The sequence below is a fragment of the Protopterus annectens genome, chromosome 14.part0 (genome assembly GCF_019279795.1).
Source record: "Protopterus annectens isolate FY-2018-M chromosome 14.part0, PAN1.0, whole genome shotgun sequence".
Classification (NCBI taxonomy): Eukaryota; Metazoa; Chordata; order Ceratodontiformes; family Protopteridae; genus Protopterus; species Protopterus annectens.
In genome coordinates this window covers 267,199,177-267,219,289 of record NC_056748.1, presented here as the reverse complement: position 1 = coordinate 267,219,289, position 20,113 = coordinate 267,199,177, and the positions used below count along the sequence as shown (strand labels likewise).

Here is a 20,113-nt window from a genome sequence, read left to right as displayed (position 1 = left end):
ATAAGAGAAGGCTCAAACTATAAAAGTAATTTAATATTGCCACACAAGTGAAATTAGCGCTTTCGGCAGGTACAATAACCCACCTTCCTCAGATTACACAGCTGGACATGAAAAACTCATTTATACATTAATGCATAAAATATGCCCAATTGCCTTAAAGTGCATTATTCAAACAATTAAGTTGCCATAGCGACCTTAAAGTAAGATCGCTACCTGCATGATTTTACTTGCACTGCTGTCAACTATAAAAATGCATACATATAAAAACACCAAATATTTAAAACATGAATGCATATCTTGCTTATTGCTAAACAATTAACCAAAATCTCTTCCCTTGCATTACGGCAGGCTGTTTACGTATTTACAAATACGGAAATTAATGCAAAAGGTGGATAATCACTTAAAAAGTAAAAAACCATATACATGGCTCTACACTTTATCAACCACAAAGGTTTCAAAAGTGTAAAATATCCATTATACATTATATTGTAAATAGTACTGTTGTAATGGCACTTATTATTTAAAAACTGATGGTATTATACATACATTTGTACCTAAATAAATCCAAAAGTTGTGTCAAAAGGTCACACTATTGCTAAACAGTTCTTACTCTTACTGCTATAGAGCAATGTTAATATGACACATGAATATACCCTCAAATAAATAAAACGTTAAATGTTAGTTCCCATGTTCAAAAAGGCCTAAATTTCATATTAAAGCCCACAAGTTCGTTCCTCTATTTATATGAAAACCGAAACATTATATTCACAATCATGACATGTATTGTATTATATCTACCTATTATAGGCTAACCACTTCAAAACACATTTAATAGAGAGAGCCTCATTAATACCTGGTATAACTTGTGCCCTAGTACGAATTTGCCAACATAATTCGTCAATCTCCAGGCGGACTTGCCAAGGTCCCCCTCTAATGTCTTGTTTTCTTTGCTGCAGGATAACAAACTTAAAGGAATGTCCACTATTTTCAACTACATGCCGAGCTAGAGCATTATTCTGATCCTGTTTGGAAACAGCATTTATATGCTCATAAATTCTAATTTTTAATTTGCGCTCGGTTTTTCCTATGTAAAAAGCTTTACATAGATTACATAGGGCAGCATAGACCACTGATTTTGTTTCACAATTGAAGTGGCCATTAATCTTATATTCTGTGTCATTTATGCTACAAGTGGTACCAATCTTTATATACATACACTGACTGCATGTTCCACATCTATGCATCCCTAATGGACAGTTAGACATCCTTTTTTGTTTCGTTTTTTCCATAATGCATTTGAGGTTGTCCCCCCTCCTGTATGTTATTTTAGGTTTATCACCAACAAGGGCAACTAGTCCTTTATCATGTTTAACAACCTCCCAATTTTTGTTTATAATTTCCCTTATCTGTTGAAAATCCATAGAATATGTGTGAAGGAAACTACAACAAAAGTTAGGCTTAGGTAGATTAGATGTGAATGTCTCTACTTGTAAACTTGAAATTTCAGGATTAACATCCAAGTTATTAGTTTTTATAACAGGAAGCAGGGGTAAAAAATAACCCCCCACCCTTTTGTTAGTAACTTCTAGTACGATATTGTTGACTAGACATAAAGGATACCCCCTAGATGTGAACATAGCTATCAATTTTTCACATTCCATTTGAAAATCGTTATCATCCGTCACCATCCGTGCTGCCCTGACCAGTTGGCTCTTAATAACTGATCTTTTTTGATGGTACGGATGGTTACTCGAAAAATGTAACAGTGAGTTACAATATGTGGGCTTTCTATATATAGTACTTTTGAATCTATTATTGGTAATGTCCTTAGATAAAAGAACATCCAGGTAATTCATTTCAGAGTCAGCCACTGAATATGTGAAACTAAGGAATTCAGTCATACTTGTCATATTATCGATAAACTGTGGGATAACTGATTTATCTCCCTTCCAAATACAGAAAATATCGTCCTGATACCTTGTGTAAAAGGAGACATGTTGTTGAAAAATATCATCCTTGAACAGGAATTCATCCTCCCAGTGAGTCATCACTGCATTCGCAAATGAGCCCCCACAAGGGGAGCCCATCGCCACACCTGATGTTTGTAGGTAGAAGTTACCTTCAAAGGTAAAAAAATTGTTCTTTAACACTAGTTCAAGAAGAGTTTCAACAGTGTAAATGATATCATCCGATATTTTTCTAACTGACAAAAACTCCCTGACCCATGATAGGCCTAAATCCTGGGGTATGACCGTATAGAGGTCTTTAACATCTATTGTCAAAAACACTGAATCAACGGCATATGTTTGATTGCTAATGTCCCTCAAGAAAGACCAAGAGTCTTTGCAAATGTGCTTGACTGCTCCTATAAGAGGCTTCAAAATGCTATCCACATACTTAGCGTGAAGCATATGTGATGGAGCCTCTTCCATCAATAATAGGTCTGAAAGGTGGGGCCTGTAATCGCTATGTAGCTTAGGTGCACCAAAAATGCAGGAATTCTAGGTGCAGACATCTCCAAATAATGGAAAACGCCTGAATCAATAAACCCTCCAAAACAGATCATTGAGAACACCATATATTTTCTATATGCACCATGGATTTCATTTAATGATACCTGCTCATAAGCCGTTGTGTCGAGATGTTCCATCATGTATTCGACATATTTATATTGATCCATCAAGACCACACCGCCACCTTTGTCAGGTCTCATGACCCGGACGTTGCAATCCTGCAACAGGTGTAAAAAGTCCCATTCGAGTCTTGACATGTTGTTACCACCTTTAACCCTGCTATATATGACGTGGTTTTTAATAGCCCACAAATCTAATTCACACATTTTTTCAAAGGTTGATAAAATAGGATGTAACAATGGGTTATAAGAACTTGACACTTTTATACTGTTAATAACCTGAGTGTTATTCCCCATTAAAAAATTCAAGTTTAATTTTCTGACATAAATTTTTAGGTCAATTATAGTCCTAGTTATGTCCATATGTCGAGCAGGAACGAATGTTAGATCCTTAGCGAAAAAATCAACCATGTCCTGTTGTATATTCAATAAGGTGTAATTGTACAAAACAAAGTCACTATAAGAACTTCTTAAAAGAATAGAGTCAATACCAAAATCAAGGTTCATGGTCATCTCCTCCTCCCCCGTCTTTTGTTCCTCGCATTGTTCTGCCTCTGTATTTGAGGGGGGTTTTTCTTCTTGGAATTGTTCACCAAGTGAAAACCCTGATTATTCTGTTCTATCTCGTCTTCCATAATAATGTTCTGTTGGTTGAAATTCATTGATCCTGCTGCTTGTACATGTCCCTGGTTGGGGACCTGAACATTACCATTGCCATTATTGTTGTTGTTAAACCTAGGGCTCCTTCTTGGCCCATGCCTTTGTTCAGTTGGATAGTTACTGTTACTAAAATTGTTATTATTTAACCTTTGATTTGGTTCCCCAATATTATCGGGTTGATCTAAAGCTCCTTCAGGAACCGTTGTTGATGCTTTAGGAGGTTTAGGATAGGCACATTTATTGCTGTAATCAGTTATATCCCTTGTTAGTTTCTTTTTCTTTATGGCCAAAAGTTTTTCCATGCTCGCTTCAATACTTGTATAGATACGACAGTATTCATATTTATATCGAAAAAACTCCCTATCCGATATGATAGATTGTTCCAAGTTTTCAAGCTCCTCCATAAGAATTACTATATCTTTAGAATAATATACTATGAGGGCTTGTAAGAACTCAGTACTTTGTCGATCAAACAAGTCTAAAAGTTCTTGGTAAAAAGGAGAACTATCCAAAAGGCCAGCAGGAAATCGCCATTGGCGCAGGCCCTTGGGAATAACCTTGTTCCTGATACACTCGGTTAAATATGAAACCTCCAGTTGTAATTTTTTGCATCTATATAACTTATTGTCAAATAAGTCAATTTTATCTGATAAAGTGCCACTACTTGAAGTTCCTCCTGGAATAGGTAAAACATGCGGATGGAACTCCTGACTGAAGAAATTATTGTTAGACAAAAAATTCGACATGATGGGGATTCCCTGCTTATTTGGGATACCCTCAGTGTTATTAGTTGAACGCATATTGGTAATATCATTACCTGGTTGCAATTCGCTAGATTCGAATGGAAGACCTCGATCGCCAGGTACAAAAAGTCTATTACTGCTACTTGGTAGTCCAGCACCAGTATTGCGAAGCCCTGGGGACTGCTGCCCGTTCGGTGGAGTTGTAGAGCTTCCGTTAATGGTAGTAAATCCAGGCGGTGGAAAATTGTTACCGGTTCTTAAAACCGGCAACGCCATGGCATCTACTTTCTGTGTTAAGGCGTCAACCCTGCCGAGTAGAGCCTCAACAAGTGCTGTTAAGCTACAGCTGGAGTTGCCGCTAGAATCATTCTCTTCATTCCGCTGCGTGAAAAGTTGTGGAGAAGCCTCTCCGGTTCCGGTCGCTATCAAAATACTCTGCACCAAACACACCAGATAAACTGTTTAAAACCAAAAAACGATCTGGAACACAATAAGAGAAGGCTCAAACTATAAAAGTAATTTAATATTGCCACACAAGTGAAATTAGCGCTTTCGGCAGGTACAATAACCGACCTTCCTCAGATTACACAGCTGGACATGAAAACTTCATTTATACATTAATGCATAAAATATGCCCAATTGCCTTAAAGTGCATTATTCAATAAGTAAGATCGCTACCTGCATGATTTTACTTGCACTGCTGTCAACTATAAAAATGCATACATATAAAAACACCAAATATTTAAAACATGAATGCATATCTTGCTTATTGCTAAACAATTAACCAAAATCTCTTCCCTTGCATTACGGCAGGCTGTTTACGTATTTACAAATACGGAAATTCATGCAAAAGGTGGATAATCACTTAAAAAGTAAAAAACCATATACATGGCTCTACACTTTATCAACCACAAAGGTTTCAAAAGTGTAAAATATCCATTATACATTATATTGTAAATAGTACTGTTGTAATGGCACTTATTATTTAAAAACTGATGGTATAATAGGTAGATATAATACAATACATGTCATGATTGTGAATATAATGTTTCGGTTTTCATATAAATAGAGGAACGAACTTGTGGGCTTTAATATGAAATTTAGGCCTTTTTGAACATGGGAACTAACATTTAACGTTTTATTTATTTGAGGGTATATTCATGTGTCATATTAACATTGCTCTATAGCAGTAAGAGTAAGAACTGTTTAGCAATAGTGTGACCTTTTGACACAACTTTTGGATTTATTTAGGTACAAATGTATGTATAATACCATCAGTTTTTAAATAATAAGTGCCATTACAACAGTACTATTTACAATATAATGTATAATGGATATTTTACACTTTTGAAACCTTTGTGGTTGATAAAGTGTAGAGCCATGTATATGTTTTTTTACTTTTTAAGTGATTATCCACCTTTTGCATTAATTTCCGTATTTGTAACACGTAAACAGCCTGCCGTAATGCAAGGGAAGAGATTTTGGTTAATTGTTTAGCAATAAGCAAGATATGCATTCATGTTTTAAATATTTGGTGTTTTTATATGTATGCATTTTTATAGTTGACAGCAGTGCAAGTAAAATCATGCAGGTAGCGATCTTACTTTAAGGTCGCTATGGCAACTTAATTGTTTGAATAATGCACTTTAAGGCAATTGGGCATATTTTATGCATTAATGTATAAATGAGTTTTTCATGTCCAGCTGTGTAATCTGAGGAAGGTGGGTTATTGTACCTGCCGAAAGCGCTAATTTCACTTGTGTGGCAATATTAAATTACTTTTATAGTTTGAGCCTTCTCTTATTGTGTTCCAGATCGTTTTTTGGTTTTAAAAGGTATATTACTGTTGTCACTTTGTGAGCTTTTAAATAATTGATGTTTTTACTTTTGTAAGGGTTAAATGAAAGAAACATATAGATGTTCATCGTGTTACCCTGCTGCAGTCATCACACTTGGGTTACCCTGCTGTCAGGCGGTCCCGCAGTCGGCCACAATTTCAAAGTCTTGGTCCGTCTTTTTGTATACCTTGCCTAGGCCCAGACCACAACGTCACTGGTTGTCGGTTTTGTGCTAGGTTCAATAAGCAAACTATAAAGCGTCGCTTTGATTTCGCACGACACTACTTCAGTAGAAAATTTAATTACACTATGCCGTCGGAGCAATCGTCTACTGGTGTGCATAAAAAATGCAAGGATAAGGACATGCAGCCTAGACCCAAGCCAGACACCGAGGCCTCGGCTGGCCCGATCGCCGATTCTCCGGTTTTCAGTTAGGCGCCTACGCAGCCCCTGGCTACCGCTGAATTGGATCCCCAGACCACATCGGATCTCCCAGCAGAGAGTTCTAGGCCGACGCAGCCATTTTCCTTAGGCCCTACCAACGGCATTGCAGTAGGGGAAGCTGGTGCTGCAGAAACACCTTCGGTTTCTGAAGGTGTCTTCAGACCGACTACCCTCACCATAAAATCTTATGCTAAGCTTAAGACTCCTCTAAAACCAAAAAAGCCTTCACTTCAGTCTCCAGGCCAAGGCCCTATGCCTAAGAAACAGATGCTTAAAATGGCTGAGGATTTGATTTCCTTGATCAGGGGTTCCCAACCCCCCCCAACAAAAGGCCTAGACAAGAGGAGGATTATGCCTCCTCTGATCAGGTGTCTGTTTCCTCAGGCTCCTCTGAGGAACAGGATTACTCCTTCCCCCCTTATGAAGATTCTGATGCTGAAGATTCCATTCCCTCAGCTTCTCCCCCTGAAGATTACTCCTTTGGGGAAACCTTACACACCATGAGGGAACATTTCCACTGGGAAGGTCAGGACTACACTGACTCAAAGAAGAGGCTCCGAGAGTTTCTTTTACTCCCCCAGCACAGACCACTTGCTATCCCCCCAGTTTTGGACATAGTGGATGATGTCTTCTTAGAATCTAGTCTAAATCCAAATTCTCTGCCTCCTGCTCCAGCCAAACCAGATAGATACTATAGAGTGCCTGACTCTCACAAATGCCTTTACAAAAGTCCTGCTGCTGATCCAGAGACAATCTCCCAGGGTCCCAGAGGGGCCAAGGCTTCTTTGGCTAAAAATCCTGTACCCTCAGAAAGAGACTCCAGAGCACTAGATAGGCGGGGGAAGAAGGTTTACACCTCAACTACTCTAGCTATGAGAGCACTAAATTGTCAATTTCACATGCTTAAATACCAGCAGTTCCTAATGTCTCAAATAAAACAAAAGATGGGCACGCACCCTCAACAGTCTGAATTCAAGGAAATGCAAGATCTGTTGCATGCAGCTGAGCAGGTGGGCAAGCATATTTTACAATGTGGTTTTGATGCCTTGGAAGCTTCATCTAGAGCAGCTGTTACTGGGTCTGTTATACGTAGGCACGCTTGGTTAAAGGAACAACATCTGCCTGATCATGTTAAAGCAAAGTTACTGGATGCACCCTTACAGCAGGATGTTTTATTTGGGGTTAAAGCAGAGGAGGTTTTAAAGAAAATGGAGGATAAGGCAAAATCTATGCAGGCGGTCAAAGATTTCTTACAGGTACAGCCCCCACGCTTCAGCAGAAATTGGCCAACAAAAAATTGGTCCTTTCCAGCTTCTGACAGACCTCAGAGGGGTAAATACAGGCGCCCAAGGGGCAGAGGACAAGCACATATCCCTTACAAACCTCGCCGATGGGGCACTACAACACAGAAGGGAGGAGAAGACGGGTCCCAAACCACTAGAAGGCAAACACAATGACTTAAACCTCAAACTGCCAAGCAAAACCCTCTTGGCAGCTCCCTTGGGAGGAAAATTAGCACTTTTTGCAGAAAACTGGCGCATCGTCACACAGGACAAATGGGTCCTAGACATTATCTCACACGGATGCAGATTCCATTTCCACACCTTGCCAAGGTTAAAAGGAATGCCAAACCTGCCACAAAATCAATGGGCAGAGGCGCAAAAACAAATTACAGCTCTCATGGACATGAGAGCCATTCAACTGGTACCTACACAGGAGCAAGGCCAAGGATTTTACTCAAGGCTCTTTCTAGTCCCCAGAAAGGACAATGCTTGGAGACCCATTCTGGACCTTTCAATTTTAAACACCTTCTTGCAAGTACCCAAATTCAAGATGCTAACACTACAGCAGCTTCTTCCCATGTTGGGCAAGAAAGCTTGGCTAGTAACGGACCTCAAGGAGGCATACCTGCATGTCCCTATCAGACAAAATTGCAGAAGATACCTCCGTTTCATTGCAGGTTCAACCCATTACCAATTCTCTGCACTGCCCTTTGGCTTATCTACTGCACCCAGGGTCTTCACAAAATGCCTGGCACCAGTAATTGCATACTGCAGACAGAGAGGAATTCAAATATACCCATACCTGGACGACTGTCTCATCCAAGCAGAAAGCAAGGACATTCTCTTACAACACCTGGCTTTTGTACGACAACATCTAAGTTGCCTAGGGTACACAGTAAACGAAAATAAATCAAAACTAGTGCCCTCACAAAATATGACATTCCTGGGTGCCAGCTTGAATACAACGGCCCAGATGGCTTATCTGACGCCAGACAAACAACTACAACTAACTCAATACTTCAGAACAATGGCAACAAAAGACTCAACTCCCTGCAAGAAAAATTCTGCAGGCCTTGGGCTTCATGGCATCTTGCAAACTACTAATACCATTTGCAAAACTGCATATGAGGAAATTACAATAGTACCTAAAAAGCATATGGACTCAACACAGCCACAGCTTGGAAACAATGATAAATCTCATTCCCTGCCTTCAACAGGAGTTTCTATGGTGGTCACAGGCTTGTCACCTCAACAAGGGTCAGCCTTTCATCCTACCCCCAGCCAGGCAAACTATGACAACAGATGCATCGGACCATGCCTGGGGGGAACACATGGCAGGACGTTGCATTCAAGGCTTATGGACAGCAGATCAAAGGAATCTGCACATCAATCAAAAAGAAATGCTAGCTGTACAAAATGCTCTTGCAGCCTTGAAGGACCTCTTACATCCAGGACAGCTTATCATAAGGACAGACAACACCACAGTAATGTGGTACATAAACAAGGGGGTACACACTCCTACCCTCTATGCAGGCAAGCAATGACCTTGTGGAACACAGCACTGGCTTACCAAGTTCAATTACAAGCTCAATTCCTGCCAGGAAAAAAGAACACATTGGCAGACGACCTAAGCAGAAACATCATGGATCCCCACGAGTGGAAACTGGATCCACAAGTATTCGCAATGATAACTCAAAAATGGGGGCTCCCAGACATAGACCTGTTTGCCAGCCCTCAAAACTATCGGCTAACAAAGTTTTGCACAAGGACTTTTCACCATCAAGCTTGGAAAGTGGACGCACTCTCATTCAGTTGGAAAATGCTAACAGTATATACCTTTCCTCCACTACCCCTTCTCACAAAGGTATTTCTGAAAGTCAGGATGGAGAGACCCCGAATGATACTCATTGCCCCAGACTGGCCACGCCAGCATTGGTACCCACTATTAAGGAATATGGCCCAGGGCCCACCATGGATTCTCCCACAAATTACCCACCTTGCTCACACAACAAGACAATCAGATTCTACACAGCCAGCTCAAAACCTTAAACTTGGCTGCATGGCAAATCACCTAAGCAACCAGCCATCTCCTCTCTCACAAGCTGTTATGGAAGTTAAGCTGGAGGCCAGGAGGCCCAGCACCAGGAAACCCTACTCAGACAAATGGAAAAGGTTTTGCGCCTGGAACCAAGCTAAAGGCCAAAATACCCTTCAGCCTGACATGCCTCAGATTCTGCAATATCTAACTGAGATGTTACACAAAGGACTTTCTTTTTCATCTATTAATATCCACGCCTCGGCCATCTCTGCTCACTACAACACAGATCCTCCCTTATTTTCACATCTACTCTTAAGACAGTTTCTCAGAGGGGCCAAGAACATTAGGCCTCCCAGGAGAGCACCAACACCTACTTGGGACCTCAACTTTGTTCTGGAAAAACTCACGCTACCTCCTGTTCAGCCAGCTTCCTCAACTGACTTAAAGTTTATATCATGGAAGACTGCCCTGCTGCTAGCAATCACTTCAGCTAGAAGAGTTTCAGAACTTCAGGCACTAATGGCAGTAGAGCCTTTCCTCATTTTTCATCAAGACAGAGTTTCTCTACGAACTAATCCCTCCTTTATACCTAAGGTGGTATCCAGTGTGGCTCTAAATCAAACCATCCATTTACCCACCTTCTTTCCAAATCCACAGACAAAGGAGAAAGACTCCTGCATTCCTTGGACATTCATAGGCAGCTACGTTACTACTTGGATAAAACTAAGATTTTCAGAAAAACTGACCAGCTTTTTGTATCCTGTGCTACAGCATCACAAGGAAAGGCTATCTCAAAACAAACCATTTCCAAATGGATAGGACATTGCATACGTTTTTGCTACACCCACCATGGAAAACCAGATGTTCATCGTGTTACCCTGCTGCAGTCATCACACTTGGGTTATCTTGTCGTCAGGCGGTCCCGCAGTCTGCCTGAATTCCAAAGTCTTGGTCCGGTGTCAGTTGCTGTCGCTTCTTCCCTGAGGTCAGTACACCAGGGGTATATATGATGCATCAGACGCCATTTTCTTCAGTCTTTCTTGCCGCGCGGTGCCCGAAGCAGAAGCAGTTCGCAAGTGCCGGTTGGCCGACTCCTAAGATTTTCGAAGTCGAATTTCAGATCCGAAGTCTTCAGTAAAGCTAAGTACCCCGTTGGGGAAACTTTTCTTGCCTCAGACCGATGTCAGAAAAAGTTAACAATTGTATTTCTTGTGGGAAGCAAATACCTCATAAGGATTTTCATTCTTATTGTATACCTTGCCTAGGCCCAGACCATGACGTCACTGGTTGTCGCTTTTGTGCTAGGTTCAATAAGCGTACTATAAAAAAACGCTTTGATTTCGCACAACACTACTTTGGTAGAAAATTTAACTACACAATGCCGTCGGAGCAACCGACTACCAGCTTGCACAAAAAACGCAAGGATAAGGACAGGCAGCCTAGACCCAAGCCAGACTCAGAGGCCTCGGCTGGGCCGGTCTCCGGTTCACCGGTTTTCAGTGAGGCTCCTACGCAGCCCCTGGCTATCGCAGATTTGGAACCCGAGACTGCTTCAGAGCCTTTGGCGGAGAGTGCTAGACCGACGCAGCCATTTTCTTTGGCCCCTACCGACGACATTGCAGAAAGATGTCGGTGCTGCAGAAACGCCTTCGGTTTCTGAAGGTGTCTTCAGACCGACGCTCACTATAAAAGCGTACCCTAAGCTTAAGACTCCTATTAAACCAAAAAGGACTACACTTCAGTCTCCGGTGCAAGGCCCCATGCCTAAGAAACAGATGCTTAAAATGGCTGAAGATTTGATCTTTTTAATCAGGGGTTCCCACCCCACCCCCCCCCCCCGACAAAAGGCCTAGACAAGAGGAAGATTATGCCTCCTCTGATCAACTGTCTATTTCCTCAGGCTCCTCTGAGGACCAAGATTACTACTTTCCCCCTTATGTGAAGATTCTGATGCTGTGGATTCCATTCCCTCAGCTTCTCCCCCTGAAGGCTACTCCTTTGGGGAAACTTTACACACTATGAGGGAACATTTTCACTGGGAAGGTCAGGACTACTCTGACTCAAAGAAAATGCTCAGAGAGTTTCCTTTACTCCCCAGCACAGACCTCTTGCTATCCCCCCCAGTTTTACACATTGTGGATGATGTTTACTTAGAATCTAGTTTAAATCCAGATTCTCTGCCTCCTGCTCCAGCCAAACCAGACAGATATTAGAGTGCCTGACTCCCACAAATTCCTTTATAAAAGCCCTGTTGCTGATCCAGAGACTATCTCCCAGGGTCCCAAAGGGGCTAAGGCTTCTATGGCGAAAAATCCTGTACCCTCTGAAAGGGACTCCAGAGCGCTAGACAGGTGGGGGGAAAAAGGTTTACACCTCAGCCACTCTAGCTATGAGATCACTAAATTGTCAGTTTCACATGCTAAAATACCAGCAATTTCTAATGTCTCAAATAAGACAAAAAATGAGCACACTCCCTCAACAGTCTGAATTGAAAGAAATGCAGGATCTGTTGCATGCAGCTGAACAGGTGGGCAAACATACTTTACAATGTGGATTTGACTCTTTGGAGGCTTCCTGTAGAGCAGCTGTTACTGGGTCTGTTATACGTAGGCATGCTTGGTTAAAGGAACAAACTCTGCCTGATCATGTTAAAGCAAAGCTTCTAGATGCTCCCTTACAGCAGGATGTCCTATTTGGAGTTAAAGCAGAATAAGTGTTAAAGAAAATGGAGGATAAGGCAAAATCTATGCAGACGGTCAAAGGTTTTCTACAGGTTCAGCCCCCTTGCTTCAGCAGAAATTGGCCAACAAAAAATTGGTCCTTTCCAGCTACTGACAGACCACAGAGGGGTAAATACAGACGCCCAAGAGGCAGAGGACAACCACAAATCCACTACAAGCCTCGACAATGGGGCACTGCAACACAGAAGGGAGGAGACGACGGGCCCCAAACTACTAGAAGGCAAAACTCAGTGACTTAAACCTCACATGGCCAAGCAAGACTCTCTTGGCAGCTCCCTTGGGAGGAACATTAGCACTTTTTTCAGACAACTGGTACATCGTCACAAAGGACAAATGGGTCCTAGACATAATTTCACAAGGATACAGATTCCATTTCCACACCTTGCCAACGAAAAGAGGAATGCCAAACCTGCCACAAAATCAATGGGCAGAGGCACAAAAACAAACTCCAGCTCTCATGGACATGAGCCATTCAACTGGTACCTACACAGGAGCAAGGCCAAGGATTTTACTCAAGACTCTTTCTAGTCCCCAGAAAGGACAATGCCTGGAGACCCATTCTGGACCTTTCAATTCTAAACACCTTCTTACAAGTACCCAAATTCAAGATGCTAACACTACTGCAGCTTCTTCCCATGTTGGGCAAGAAAGCATGGCTAGTAACGTTGGACCTCAAGGAGGCATACCTGCATGTCCCTATCAGACAAAATTGCAGAAGATACCTCCGTTTCACTGCAGGTTCAAACCATTACCAATTCTCTGCACTGCCCTTTGGCTTATCCACCGTACCCAGGGTTTTCACAAAATGCCTGGCACCAGTAATTGCATACTGCAGACAGAGGAATTCAAATATACCCATACCTGGACGACTGCCTCATCCAAACAGAAAGCAAAGACATCCTCTTACAACATCTGGCTTTTGTAAAACATCTAAGTTGCCTAGGTTACACAGTAAACGAAAATAAATCAAAACTAGTACCCTCACAAAATGACATTCCTGGGTGCCAGCTTGAATACAACGGCCCAGAAGGCTTATCTGACGCCAAACAAACAATTACAACTGACTCAACATTTCAAAACAATGGCAACAAAGACCCAACTCCCTTCAAGAAAAATTCTGCAGACCTTGGGCTTCATGGCATCTTGCATACTACTAATACCATTTGCAAAGCTGCATATGAGGAAATTACAGTGGTACCTAAAAAGCATATGGTCTCAACACAGCCACAGCTTGGACACAATGATATCTCTCATTCCGTGCCTTCAACAAGAGTTTCTATGGTGGTCACAGGCATGTCACCTCAACAAGGGTCAGCCTTTCACCTTGCCCCCAGCCAGGCAAACTATGACAACATATGCATCGGACTACGCCTGGGGGGCACACATGGCTGGACAGTGCGTTCAAGACATATGGACTGCAGATCAAAGGAATCTGCACATCAAAAAGAGATGCTAGCTGTACAGAATGCTCTGACAGCCTTCAAAAACCTCTTACATCCAGGACAGCTTACAATAAGGACGGACAGCACCACAGTAATGTGGTACATAAACAAACAAGGGGGTACACACTCCTACCCTCTATTTAGGCAAGCAATGACCTTGTGAAACACAGCACTGGTTTACCAAGTTCAGCTACAAGCTCAATTCTTGCCAGGAAAAAAGAACACATTGGCAGACTGCCTCAGCAGAAACATCATGGATCCCCACGAGTGGAAACTGGATCCACAAGTATTTGCAATGATAACTCAAAAATGGGGCCACCCAGACATAGACCTGTTTGCCAGCCCCCAAAACTATCAGCTGACAAAATTTTGTACAAGGACACTTCATCAAGCTTGGAAAGTGGACGCACTCTCATTCAGTTGGAAAAACCTGACAGTATATGCCTTCCCTCCATTGCCCCTTTTCTCAAAGGTGCTTCTGAAAGTCGGAAAGAAGAGACCACAAATGATACTCCTAGCCCCAGACTGGCCACGCCAGCACTGGTACCCACTATTAAGGAATATGGCCCAAGGCCCACCTTGGATTTTACCACAAATTGCCCATTTGCTCACACAGCAAGACAATCTGATTCTACACAGCCAGCTCAAAACCTTAAATTTGGCTGCATGGCAAATCACCTAAGCATCCAGCCAGCTCCTCTTCCTCAAGCAGTTATGGATGTTATTCTGGAAGCTAGGAGGCCCAGCACAAGGAAGGCCTACTCGGACAAATGGAAAAGGTTTTGCGCCTGGAACCAAGCTAAAGGCCAAAAATACCCTTCAGCCTCACATGCCTCAGATTCTTCAGTATTTAACTGAGTTGTTGCACAAAGGACTTTCTTTTTCATCTATTAAAATCCACGCCTCGGCTATTTCAGCCCACTACAACATGGATCCACCCTTATTTTCACATCTACTTCTAAGGCAGTTCCTCAGAGAGGCAAAAAACATTAGGCCCCCCAGGAGAGCACCTACACCAACCTGGGACCTCAACTTCGTTCTGGAAAAACTTACGCTACCTCCCTTTGAACCAGCTTTCTCTGCTGATCTAAAGTTTATATCATGGAAGACAGCCCTGCTGCTAGCAATAACCTCAGCCAGAAGAGTCTCAGAGCTTCAGGCACTAATAGCAGTGGAACCTTTCCTCATTTTCCATCAAGACAGAGTTTCTCTACGAACTAATCCTTCCTTTATGCTAAGGTGGTATCCAGTGTGGCTTTAAATCAAACCATCCATTTACCCACCTTCTTTCCAAAGCCACAGAAGAAAGGAGAAAGACTCCTGCATTCCTTGGACATTCACAGGCAACTTCGTTACTACTTGGATAAAACTAAGGTTTTCAGAAAATCTGACCAGCTCTTTGTATCCTATGCTGCAGCTTCACAAGGGAAGGCTATATCAAAACAGACCATTTCCAAATGGATAGGACATTGCATTCGTTTTTGCTATAACCATCTTGGAAAACCAGTTCCTGCTACCATAAGGCCCCACTCTACCAGGGCAGCAGCTACATCTACAGCCTTCCTCAGGGGGGTGCCAAGCAAGGATATTTTGGAAGCTGCAACTTGGAGTTCCGTACACACCTTCACCAAACACTACCACTTACCACTTTACTCTAAGACTAGAGCTGGCTTCGACACTGCAGTTCTGCAGGGCCTTCTAGCCTCCTCTAACCCTCTTTGACTCCTCCTCCCATCCTTAGCTTTGGGATTCTACCCAAGTGTGCAGCAGGGTAACACGATGAACATAGTACAGTTTTGTACCTACCATAAATGTAGATGTTCAAGTGTATACCCTGCTGCAGTTCAGGTTGCCCTCCCTCCATCCCCTCTGAACTAGCTGAACTTATCTCTACCACTCCATTCTATTCTTCCTCTGTGGTGTTTGCTTGTGCCTAAGGATTTTGTTTTATTTTATCCATATAGCTTTATGTATATATATATATATATATATATATATATATATATATTTGCCTACCTATTAGGGGCACCTGACATCTGAGGCAAGAAAACCTGAAGAAAATGGCGTTGGATGCCTCTTGATATACCCCTGGCACTATGACGTCAGAGAAGAAGCGACAGCAACCGACGCCGGACCAAGACTTTGGAATTCTGGCCGACTGCGGGACCGCCTGACTGCAGGGTAACCCAAGTGTGATGACTGTAGTAGGGTATACACTCGAACATCTACATTTATGGTAGGTACAAAACTGTACTTTATGCTATATAAGAGTTTGTGACTAAATGGAAAGAGGCAAAGAAACGTGTAAAGTGGGCAAGAGAGTCTTGTTGGAAAACTGAGAGCAGCAGTCCCAACCCCACCCCCCCAGTTAGCTTGAAATAAGACTGTGCAAAGTAGTGTTAGGCGTATATGAGAGAGATGGAGAGCAGGTTGTGATGGCAGATGTCAGAGTTGAGACATTTATGGCATGGCATAGACAGAAATGCCTTGGTTGTCATTGGTTTAATCTTTTTCACAACAAAAATGTATGATCTGCGCAAGTGGATTTGCCTTTTTTGACTGCATTGGGGGGGGGGGGGGAGTCTTACCTCCAACTTTAGCTTGCATTTTCTTTTTTCCCCACTCTTGGATGTAGATCATCTTCTGCTCTTGTTCATCTGTTAGTCTATTGCTGGTGATGTAATATTTGTACATTAATATGCAGTTTCTACTTCTGTTGTAGGCAATTTAAGTATTTGATGCCGTTCAGTGTTCATTTTCTTTTGTATTTTTGAAAGTCGCAGTGCTCTCTAGGATTTTTGTGGCATTTCCTGCGTATGGATTGTTCATTCTTGACTGTGTAGTATGTACTAATTTTAATATGTTTTCATTTTAGCAAGTTCATGGAGGCGGAATGACGACAGACAGGATGAACGAAAAGAGGAGAGGGATACTCCGCGCAGAGGACCTCCACGAGATAGAGAGAGAGATGGGGAAAAACCCTCTTGGAGACCAGATAGAGAAAGAGAGTCTGCTCGCCGCACAAAGAATGATCCAGATGAAGATGGTTGGACTACTGTCCGTCGTTAACTTAGTTTTTCATTGGCCTTTTAATCATTCATCAGATCACTTGTTACATCCAGTGCATTATGTATACCATTCATAATGGAGATTTCAGGACCTTTTTTGTCACCTCTGTGAAAAGCAAATGATACTGCTGCTTTTTTGTAGACTTTGCAGTACATATGGTTAATTTCTGAAAGTTTATGCAAACTTGGAACATGTCAAAACAATGCTTTTACCTAGAATTGTATAATAAATGTGAACTGTGCAAAGAGCATCTTTTCATCCGAATCTAAAACAAAGGATTACCATTCATCTTAATTTGGAAGCTGGCCTGATCTACTTTTATGCCATTAAGACTTACAGGAGTGATAGGTATGACATGCTTAGAAACTTTCTAGCATCTGTTAGCCAAGACAAGGTATCTTGAAGTACTTTTAAAATAACATTTTATCACAAAGCAAAACACTTGTCAGTATGAAAATTGCAAAGGTTTTTATGGTACAGGTAAAATAGATGGATTTACAAATATTCAGTATCTACTTTCAGCCATCACCATACAGAGCAGTGTACTGTATTTCTGATTACTTGATATAGTCAAGAGCTCTGCTTTGCGATACAGAAAGTGATGATTATGGGAAAGTTGCTGGTTTGATTATCACTATATTGTCTGTGGTGGAAATTACTGATCCTTTTCTGGAGTTATTTCTTGGCCTTCAGTGCATTTAATTTAATTATCAAATATTTAAAAAACATTTTATTTTTTTTTTTTTCGTTAGTGTGTTTTCCTCCTCACTTGAATATTGGCTGTATTGGCTTTGAATAGAAAACATGCAATATCGCAGATGTCATTATCCGATCTTAAGTCAATACTGACTATTCTGTTTTCCCTTTGATTTAATAAATTACTTGGGTAATTCCCTTCAAGTTTCACTGTCTTTTTTTGTAACTCTGTTAGACACATGGATATTTTGTTTTCCTAGCTTATGAAAAAAAAATCTCTTGAAACTTCTTTATACAAGTATTTATCCCTTTAATTGTTTCTTCAAGAATGCCTTTCTGAAGAATAAACATTGCAGAAATTTAACTTTGCAAATGAACACATTTGGTCTGCCAGTTTGTCAGTACCAGTGTTTAAAAATTATTGACTTAAGTGATCTGCTGTAATCTGTGAGAAAGCTAGTATGGCAGGATTAAATGTGATCCAGTTTATCCTTTTCAGCCTGTGTGGCTTTTTACTGCCGGTTCTGTTTAGCTTGGCACCAAAAACTTTCCCTAACTGTAATGCAACCCATTCTCCCACAGTGCTTTAAACCATCAGATTTCCTTTGCTGCTTGCAAAGTGATAGCACTAGGAAAGTGCTCCAGGCTACTCTTCACGAAAGTGTCCATTTTTGGTGTTTTGTTAGATTGACTTGTTAGATGGATCTTGCCTTTGTTTACCTTTTTATCTGTAGTAAAGCAGTTCTGTTTACCCCGTTTGTCTCCTCCCTAGGCTGTGGGCTTTTCCGTGCCATTTGCTTTCTGGTTGTTCCCCTTGGTTAAGTTTTTTTTCTTAGTAGACAGACTCCTGGTGATGTTCATCGTGCATACAGCTGCAGTCATAACAGATGGGTTATCCTGCCGTCAGGCGGGTCCTCGGTCGGCCGAATTCCAAAGTCTAGGTCCGGCGTCGGTTGTCGTCGCTTCCTCCCTGACGTCAGTGCAGCAGGGGTATAAAAGAGGCAGCCAACGCCATTTTCTTTAGTCTTTCTTGCCGTGCGGTGCCCGAAGCAGAAGCAGTTCGCAAGTGCCGGTCGGCCAGCTCCTGAGATTTACGAAAGTATTTCAGCCGAAGTCTTCTTGAAAGCTAAGTACCCCGTTGGGGAAACTTTTCTTGCCTCAGACCGATGTCAGACAAAGTTAATAATTGCATTTCATGTGGTAAGCAAATACCGCATAAGGATTTCCACTCTTTCTGTATACCTTGCTTAGGCCCAGACCACGACGTCTCGGCCTGCCGTTTTTGTGTAGATTCAACAAACGCACTATTAAGCGTTGGGCGGAGTTTGCCCTTCACTTTTTTGGCAAAAAATTTAATTATATTATGTCGGATACTCCGACTCCAGATTTGAGCAAAAAACGCAAAGATAAGGACCGACATACGAGGTCCGCACCACCTACTGAAACCACGCTAAGGCTGACTACCGGTTCTCCAGTACTCAACGAGGCGTCTACGCAGCCCGAGTACCAATGACAATGCATTACTGGTGTCTTCAGTACCCGAGGTCGCAGGCTCATCGGCCCCCATTCCTACTACAGTTACCGACGCCACTCCTGGCAGGGAAACTCAGAATTTAGACAGGCCTGCCATTTCTCAAGGGGTCTTCAGGCCTTCCTCCTTCTCTATTAAAGCCTTCACTAAATCTAAAACAGCCATGAAAACCAAAAAACAGGTTCCTCAGACACCCTCCCAAGGCACCATGCCTAAAAAACAGATGCTTAAAATGGCTGAGGATTTGATTACTCTTATCAGGGGTTCTCAACCCCCCTCTGACAAAAGGCCCAGATTAGAGGAAGACTACCCTTCCTCAGATCAAGCTTCTATTACCTCAGAACTATCTGAGGACCAGGATTATGCCTATTCTCCAGTCGAAGACTCTGATGCAGAGGAGTCTATTCCCTCGGTCTTCCCCCTGAGGACTTCTCTTTTGGGGAAACCCTGCATACATTGAGGGAACACTTTCACTGGGAAGGCCAAGATTACTCAGATTCCAAGAAAAGGCTCAGGGAATTTCTTCTGCTCCCCCAGCATAAGCCTCTGGCTATCCCTCTTGTTTTAGATATATTGGATGATGTGTACACAGAAGCCAGCCTTAATCCTGATTCTTTGCCTCCAGCTCCTGTTAAACCAGACCGGTATTACCGGGTTCCTGATTCTCACCAGTTCCTATATAAAAGCCATACTGCTGACCCAGAAACTATTTCACAGGGTCCCAAGGGAATTAAGGCCTCTACTGCTAAAAACCCATTACCTTCAGAGAGAGATTCCAGAGCTTTAGAAAGGTGGAGGAAAAAGGTGTACACCTCGGCCACTTTAACCATGAGGGCATTAAACTGTCAGTTCCACATGTTAAAGTATCAACAGTTTTTGATATCTCAGCTGAAAAGCAAGATGACACAACCAGATTTAAAAGAGTTGCAGGATTTGTTGCGTGGTGCAGAGCAAGTGGGTAAACATACCTTGCAGTGTGGCTTTGATGCTTTAGAA

At 42.1% G+C, this 20,113-nt stretch overlaps 1 protein-coding gene across 2 annotated transcripts in view; it reads left to right on the top strand.

Annotated features, from left to right (window-relative positions):
* The window catches only part of EIF3A (eukaryotic translation initiation factor 3 subunit A), a 1,696,172-nt gene extending 1,678,382 nt beyond the window's left edge, over positions 1 to 17,790 (top strand). For both annotated transcript variants that reach the window (XM_044055975.1, XM_044055974.1), the window contains one exon: positions 16,697 to 17,790. In XM_044055975.1, coding sequence (XP_043911910.1) covers positions 16,697 to 16,890 — 194 coding nt within the window. In that variant the 3' untranslated portion in view covers positions 16,891 to 17,790. The remainder of the gene's footprint in view (positions 1 to 16,696) is intronic.
* The last annotated feature ends 2,323 nt before the right edge of the window (positions 17,791 to 20,113 follow it).